The sequence below is a fragment of the Epinephelus moara genome, chromosome 16 (genome assembly GCF_006386435.1).
Source record: "Epinephelus moara isolate mb chromosome 16, YSFRI_EMoa_1.0, whole genome shotgun sequence".
Taxonomy (NCBI): Eukaryota; Metazoa; Chordata; class Actinopteri; order Perciformes; family Serranidae; genus Epinephelus; species Epinephelus moara.
Window position 1 is genome coordinate 33,851,125 of NC_065521.1, and position 8,446 is coordinate 33,859,570.

Sequence of the window (8,446 nt, forward strand, 5' to 3'; positions counted from 1 at the left end):
TCACAGGGTGCCGACCCAAAACTCACAAACTGAATAAATCCAAATGTCAGCACTCACAAATATCATATATATCAGTCTTTTAATAAGGCACAGCAGTATCACAAACGGACGCGTTTCAGCACTTGGCTTTCCTCAGCGTGATATATATGGTATTTGTGAGTGCTGACATTTGGATTTATTAACTCTATTGCTGCCAGGAAAAGCTCTCTGTATTTTGCAAGCGGCAGCTTCTGGGGCGTAGAAATGAAGCCAATACTGAAGTGCCAAAAACTGCAGTTCCTCAAATGGCCACTTGAGATCAGATCAGATAGCGAGTCAATCCCCATATAAAAATGACCGACTTTACAGCAGAAATAGACATGTTTACTGCCCATAGCTACTTTTCACAGTTCATGACAACTTTATGGAGGGTAAATTTTTATGTAACTCACCCGTTCATATTTTATTAAGGCTTAATGTTACTCATATTTAAGGGTCGGGCCGCTTGAGTCACTACAGTCTATGGGTCAAATCCACCCCTCGCTCCTCCCCTCTCATCCTAATATGGTCACTTTTGGCTCCAAAAATAAAAGATGGCGACGACTGAAATGCTGAACTAGAGGCTAAAAACTGGAAGTCCCCAAATCAATAGGTGATGTCATGGTAGCTACATCCCTTATTACATACAGTCTGTAATATTTCGCAGTCTACTGGAGTAATGGTGTCCTGTGTCTGTGGCAACTTTTGCTCAGCAAAATGCAATGAGAGAGTTAATGATCAGAGTAGACTTATCTTTAAATATATCAGGTCAACAGGTTGGGTATGTTTTGGCTTACTGAACTCGTTTTCCCTTTGGCAGGGTGCTACTGGTTTCCCTGGTGCTGCTGGCAGAGTTGGACCTCCCGGCCCCAATGTAAGTGTTTCATCAATAACAAATTCTCGGAGTGTAAATTAATTTACTGAGTCAGTTTAAAATGATCTGTGTACATTTTGGCGTGTACATCATCTCTTACCCACTGAAATTCCTCCTCGTCCCATCACAGGGTAACCCTGGCGCTGCTGGTCCCGCTGGTTCTGCTGGCAAAGACGGACCTAAAGGTGCTCGTGGTGATGCCGGCCCCCCCGGAAGACAGGGAGACGCTGGGCTTCGTGGACCTGCTGGCGCACAGGGAGAGAAGGGAGAGCCTGGAGAGGATGGACCACCTGTGAGTTCCTGAGAAAACATCCAGTCTCAAATAAACTAAATGAGAACTTCACCTTAACAAGAACATTTCATGACATCTCTTTCCTCACTCTGTAGGGTGCTGATGGGCCTTCAGGTCCTCAGGGTCTGGCTGGATCTCGTGGTATTGTTGGTTTGCCTGGTCAGCGTGGAGAGAGAGGTTTCCCTGGTCTCCCTGGACCTTCTGTAAGTGCTTTCATCTATACAGAGGCCAGATCAAACCCAAACATTCTTACAAATTCACACAATTACATAGGCCACACAGCCTGCCTGTGTGGTGCCATCTCAACAAAACTAGACAGTGAAAGTGGGGGTTTTTTGACAGTCATATTGACATCATACCAGCAGAATTACATGTCACTACAGTTTCAATATCTATATCTGTAAAATATCTCACAGACATGTAAAAAAATATATAAATATTTATTTTTGACTCAACAGTTCTTGTTTCGGTTTCAAATTAAAAGCCTTTAACTTACTGTAGTTTGTCTTAGGTTTGCCTTAGATGTTCTCGTTATTTACAGTATCCTTGAATAGAGGTAGCAGTGTAATAAGCAAGATAATCTACAGCACTGGGTCATTATTAATATATATTGATTTATTCAGGGTGATTCAAGACCCCTCCACTTCACATGGGGTCCTGCATCACCCTGACCTGCTCACTGTACATCATCTCTTACTCAGCCAACAGAAACAAAATACTGACCCAATGAAAGTCAGATGATTATTCTGTCTGCCTTCTATGTCGACTACTAAAATGTAATAATATTATGTCCTCTGTGTGTAGGGAGAACCTGGTAAACAGGGAGCTTCTGGTTCTGCTGGTGACCGTGGACCTCCAGGACCTGTGGGACCCCCTGGACTTAGTGGACCTGCTGGAGAGCCTGGAAGAGAGGTCAGTGACAGCAACATAATGTTATAAATCACAGCGTCAGGACATCAGTTGTGCACCAATCTATGGCTGTAGAAACAGGGATCATAATTACAGTGGCAAAACTTACACATTCAATCAATCGATCATTTGTTGGTTACATGAAATCATACAAGGCACAACTCCGGGGAAAGTGTCAGCAATTTCTATTGTAGGCTGCTGCTTTATAATTGTCCACATCTACAGGATACTCTTGAGCTATCAAATCAAATGCCATATCATTAACGAAGATATTTCTGAATCTCAGGGTACCCCTGGATCAGATGGACCTCCTGGAAGAGATGGAGCTACTGGAGTCAAGGTGAGAGACTTCAGCCTCAAATAAAAGTCCAGCAAATCACACAGAAATCCCCACAATCTGCGAGTTTGCAGAAGTTGTTGTTACCCTGACTCATCACCTCGTGTCCTCCTGTAGGGAGAGCGAGGTAACACCGGACCTGCTGGCGCCCCTGGAGCTCCTGGTCCCCCTGGTTCCCCTGGACCTGTCGGACCCCTTGGCAAGCAGGGAGACAGAGGAGAGAGTGTAAGTAACAACACAGAAAAAAGGCACAGTGTCAGGCACTGATCCATATTTTTAATGTTATCATGAGGAAACACTCATACTGTTATTTCTGTCTTTAGGGTGCTCAAGGACCTGCAGGACCCTCTGGACCTGCTGGCGCTCGCGGAATGGCTGTAAGTATCATCATAAGTATCATTACAATTTTTGGATTTTAATGTGATTTAGGTAATTAAAAGCACCATGTGTATGCAGCCATGCATTTTAATACATGTTTAACATTTACTCAAGGGACCCCAAGGACCACGTGGAGACAAAGGAGAATCTGGTGAGACCGGAGAGAGGGGACAGAAGGGTCACCGTGGCTTCACTGGTCTGCAGGGTCTTCCTGGACCTCCTGTAAGTAATCCAAATCTAATAGCCCGTCCCTGTGCCATTTTTCATCTCACTCCCCTTCATCGTTAAATCTGTTACTGTCCTCATCCTAACAGGGTCCCGCTGGAGATGCTGGAGCTGCTGGACCTGCCGGACCAAGCGGAGCAAAGGTGAGGAAACTGAGCAAAAGAGCAAACGAGAAGAGAAACTCTTATTACATTTCCATCCCGCGGCTTAAACGCCCCAGATATGTGATGGTAATGAAGGGCACAGGTTAGTCTTTTTGTAATTCTCAAATCACCTGACGAGGATGGGGACAGGAAAAGGCCAACGTGCTTTAATTACACACCACTGTGATAAGATGGGCAGCTGAGGCATTTTGTAATTACTCTCTGTGAGGAAAAGAGGCAGACAGACAGGAGGGACTGCGATTTGTGAAACCACTCCTGCTGAGATCAGAAATGGACTTCAGTATCTATTCTAGATTAGCTGAGCACTGGGCCTGATAAGGAAAATGAAGGGAAATGTCACCATACAAATAATCTTCATGCATAATAAGGCAAAGGGTCTGGAGGTGATTGGGGTAACAGAGAGGAACTGCTCGCACATTTGAATTGCTTTATCAGATTTTTTTTCTTATTCAGACGACGTGGTGGATCTAAAAAAAATAACTAGTACAGTGTTTCACTTTGAACAGAAAGTTCAGTACATGAGGTAATGCTTCAGATTAATGCAGACATGTTAGCAGCTTTTACTGTAACACTCACTGTTTCTGTAGGGACCAGGTGGACCCGCTGGACCTGCTGGCAAAGACGGAACAAACGGACTGCCTGGCCCCATTGGACCACCTGGACCTCGTGGACGCAGCGGAGAAACTGGTCCTGCTGTACGTAACTTGTCCTTAAAATTAAATCCACAAGCCCGTGCACTGTGCTTTTTCAGTGCTGTCTTGTATATGAATGCCCTCCTGATCCGTTCCCTGCTTTCAGGGTCCTCCTGGTAACGCCGGACCCCCTGGCCCTCCTGGTCCTCCTGGCCCTGGCATCGACATGTCTGCCTTCGCCGGTCTGGGTCAGACCGAGAAGTCCCCAGATCCTCTCAGGTACATGAGGGCCGATGAGGCCTCCAGCTCCCTGAGGCAGCACGACGTGGAGGTCGATTCCACACTCAAGTCCCTCAACAGCCAGATTGAGAACCTGCGCAGCCCCGACGGCAGCCAGAAGAACCCTGCTCGCACCTGCAGAGACCTGAAGCTGTGTCACCCTGAGTGGAAGAGTGGTAAGTAGGATGAAAAAGACAGCAGAGAAAGCTAGTCTGCTGACGGTTTGCCTTAAAAATGTTAATCTTGCGTACAGAGGTTGTGTCCTTATCAAAGCAGCCTGGGTTTGCTTCCGACCCGGGACCCTTTGCTGCATGTCGCCCCATCGTACTATCAATAAAGGCCTAATTTGGATTATTAAATTAACAGCTTTACTAATGCTGAACTGAATTTTCAGATTCATTTTGTTGAGTGATACTGGGATAAGGATGGCTGCATCACCTGCAGCATCAAGACAGAGCTACAGAATCAGAAAGAAAGTTTACAGATATCATTAAATCTGATCCTTTTAATTAAATGACTGGGCCTGTAAAAGTTTCCCTGCCTGAATAAGATCACAATGAAGGTTATTTTTCTTGGACAGAGGGCAGAACACTAAGACAGGAATATCATCACCACTGTGAACAAGATCAACTTTTTCATATCTTTAACAAAGGACAGTAAAAGTCAGACACCTTGATGTCCATACATCTCATTAACCCATGTTTCTCATTTCTCCAGGTACCTACTGGGTGGATCCCAACATTGGCAGCATAGCCGATGCCATCAAGGTCTTCTGTAACATGGAGACTGGAGAGACCTGCGTCACCCCGAGCATCGCCGAAGTACCAAAGAAGAACTGGTGGACTAGCAAGAGCAAGGACCGCAAACACGTCTGGTTCGGAGAGACCATGAATGGAGGATTCCACGTGAGTGCACTTTCACAAAACAAGGCTTTAGATACTGTCTTTGTCTTTAAACTTCTCTTCAAGTGAAACTAAATTATCCTTAACTTGAACACTGCTAATGAATTCCCCAACCTGTCATTCTGATCGTACAGTTCAGCTATGCTGAGGACGGCCCTGTCGCCAACGCCGGCAGTGTCCAGCTGACCTTCTTGAGGCTTCTGTCCACTGAGGCATCCCAGAACCTCACTTACCACTGCAAGAACAGCGTCGCCTACATGGACCAGGCCACAGGCAACCTGAAGAAGGCTCTGAAGCTGCAGGGCTCCAACGATGTGGAGATCCGCGCAGAGGGCACCAGCCGCTTCACATACAGCGTGTTGGAGGATGGCTGCCAGGTGGGTGCACACAGCTGCAAAACAGAGCCAGAGGAAATAATCTCTCTTAAAGTTTTAGATATGTATGATTGTCATCGTATCATAAAGCCCAGTTTAGACCAAAGATTCGCGACAAGACTAGCTGAAACAGGCAACTACTTGCAATGCACCATTCTGCAACGTTCTAAAAACCTGCCTTAACACATTTCTGTTTGTCTCCACCAACAGAAACATACAAACCGATGGGGCAAGACTGTCTTTGAGTACAAAACACAGAAAACCTCCCGCCTGCCAATCGTGGACATTGCTCCCATGGACATCGGAGGAGCGGATCAGGAGTTTGGAGTGGAAGTAGGCGCAGTCTGCTTCTTGTAAAGTGGAATATCACAATGGCCCCCCAAAAAAAACACAGGAAATAAATAAACTCAACCATGAAAACATTACACGCACACTTCCACAATAAAGAAGACTGGAAATTGTAAAAGAAAAATTTTTCTCTCACAACGAAGTGCTCTCCAAGTTGTACTCCCTGGATGTTAGCACTGAAGGGCACCGGCAATATCTGTACACCACACCAGCATTCTCTGTCAACCCGCTTCCTGAGATCCAGTCATGTTTCCCATGGCCCACTGTTGACGGGAATGAGTCAGAGCCAGGAGGAAGAGGGACCAAGCGAACAAGTTATGGAGAACAGAAACATGACTTGATGTCACTTATTTATTGTCTAACCTGAGTGGGCAGAGTTGAGGTAGGACTGGACGGGTTTACTTTGTAAGTAAGACAAGCCCCCCTATCCACTACAGAACAGCCGCACGACCTCTGTCCCAGTCCTACTCCAGCTCCCTCCCTGTTTCCCTCCTGACACACTAATACGGCATTTTGAATCAGTGTAGACCAAAAATAAACATCCTCAGTAAAACCAAATCCAGGTGCTCCATGCCTGTCCATCGAGAGCAGGAGTAAAACCTTTACTGTGTATTATAAATCCTTGGTTCTATTGTTGTAAAAGTCTGTGTTTATAAACAACCAGATGGTTTTATATATATTTCCACATTATGTGTGTACATGTGTCTATATGCACACCAACACTTTTTGGAAAGTGAGGTTACATTTGGGATGTATGTTTCGATGTCCTGTCCCCCTTGACTGCCCATCAGAGGAAGGCCCAGTTCTCATCCAAAAGAAAACGTTTTGAAAGAATTTGAGGGAAATTTGTTTTGCTTTTTTTATTGTAGTCATCCAGATTGTTAAAAGCTACCTCACGCTGAAAAAACAAAGTGAAAATGTTGAGTTTAAATCTGAGCTGACCAAAAATTAGCTTTCAGGTGGATCTGGGGCTGAACGGCCATCTTTGCTCTCTCTTCAGAAGGTGCTATGAGTTCTGTAATTCAGTCCCCCCCCCAGCCCTCCCAAACCCTAATTCCCACTAGCCTCACACCACACACTCACACTCCACCCTGGAGGAGGGGTACAGTCGGGTTAAGACAGGGGAGACAGGGGCTACTTGGAGGCCTCCTCTGGAGACCCACAAGCTGAACGCGGGACTCCGAGGACGGACGCTCACAAACAACCAGGGTGGGTTGTCTCTGTGTGTGTGTGAGGGCGTGTACATTTTTTTAATTAATTTTATTATGATCATTTTTTTGTTTTTTTTTTGCTACACTTCTAATTGATGTAAATTGGAAAATAAAAGGAAAACCGAATTAAGAATGAAGTTGATTTTTAATTGACTTTTGAATAAAAACAGAAATGGCGTGGGGACGTATTTCTTCTTTCAACAGAACCATTCATGTGTGCTTAAATGTTTTTTATTCTACTTTTTTTATTTCATGAGGTCAGTTACTCTTGACTGTGAGTGCATAGGTTGTGTGTGAGTGTGTGTGAAAGTACGACTGTGATGAAAGTGTGTTTTCATATGAGAGAATCTCATACCAACAGGAACTAAAGTACTGTAATCGTTGTGCGGTGTCAGGATGGGGCCTGGCGTAATGGCTCCTGTTTGTCTGAACTAATAGGCATAAATAAAGAACATTTTGTTGACTGGAACCAAGTATTTTGTAGAGTAATGATGCATCTGAATTACTGAGTCTTGTGCTGTGGCCAGCTTCTTCTCCGGTCTGTCCTGAGTAATAAAGCTTGACTTAAGCCTTTACAGTGACATATTCTTTAATTATTTAAATGTGACCATAACAAGCCAAACGTATATCATTATTATTATATTATTCTGTTTGTTATGGCACCAAAATTAATGGCAATTATTTTAAAAAGAACAATAAATTAGATCACATTTTAAGTGGAACTCTGCAGATTTAACACATCAGAGTTATTTCACAGGTCTTGTAGGTGTATATGTCACTTGAGTCACATGTCACATGTGGGTTGGGCTGAAGACTACAAGCTTGAAATTAAACTAGAATGGCAGCCTCACGGTTGAATGCCTCCGCAAACTAGTCAAGTTACAGTAAACTACAGTTTATATCCACATCTGACCAGACTCATGTAGTTTCGACAGCTGATAATTCTTCAAATATGGATTACCTAAAACATGGATGCTTTGCACACATCTTCCTCCCAGCAGCACAGATCTAAACAATCAGCAGTTTCAAGATGGACACCTGAGATCAGTGTCATCAACTGAGTATGACAGATGACAGCTTGACAGCTCATTGACAGCTGTCAGATAGATGACAGTGCATTCAGGTGACTGATGACCAGTCGATAAGTAATAAAAGGAATATTAATTATTTAACTGAATAAAATAATCAAATATAACCAACAGCATAAGTATTAAATAACAATGACAGGGAAATGAATAACCAACATAATATGTTACAACCTACAATGTATGCAGTTATAACAATGCAAAATAACACCAGAGCTGTCCGGGTCTCTGGCGAGCTCGGTGAATGGCATTTTGTTTTTCTCTATATGTGTCAGAGGGTCAAAGTTATAATTGTCATTGTCTGGGAGGTCACGGTGACTTTTGACCACCAAAAACTTTTCAGTTCATTGTTGAGTCCCGGTGGATGTTTGTGCCAAATTTACAGAAGTTCCCGCAAGGTTTTCTTTATATAACCAGT

The 8,446-nt window shown here is 44.1% G+C and overlaps 1 protein-coding gene across 2 annotated transcripts in view; it reads left to right on the forward strand.

Annotated features, from left to right (window-relative positions):
- col2a1a (collagen, type II, alpha 1a) overlaps positions 1-7,069 on the forward strand; it is a 29,259-nt gene extending 22,190 nt beyond the window's left edge. For both annotated transcript variants that reach the window (XM_050065354.1, XM_050065355.1), the window contains 14 exons: positions 839-892; positions 1,023-1,184; positions 1,280-1,387; positions 1,989-2,096; positions 2,380-2,433; positions 2,548-2,655; positions 2,754-2,807; positions 2,923-3,030; positions 3,123-3,176; positions 3,785-3,892; positions 3,996-4,284; positions 4,826-5,013; positions 5,145-5,387; positions 5,595-7,069. In XM_050065354.1, the coding sequence (XP_049921311.1) occupies positions 839-892; positions 1,023-1,184; positions 1,280-1,387; positions 1,989-2,096; positions 2,380-2,433; positions 2,548-2,655; positions 2,754-2,807; positions 2,923-3,030; positions 3,123-3,176; positions 3,785-3,892; positions 3,996-4,284; positions 4,826-5,013; positions 5,145-5,387; positions 5,595-5,741 (1,785 nt within the window). In that variant the 3' untranslated portion in view covers positions 5,742-7,069. The remainder of the gene's footprint in view (positions 1-838; positions 893-1,022; positions 1,185-1,279; positions 1,388-1,988; positions 2,097-2,379; positions 2,434-2,547; positions 2,656-2,753; positions 2,808-2,922; positions 3,031-3,122; positions 3,177-3,784; positions 3,893-3,995; positions 4,285-4,825; positions 5,014-5,144; positions 5,388-5,594) is intronic.
- The last annotated feature ends 1,377 nt before the right edge of the window (positions 7,070-8,446 follow it).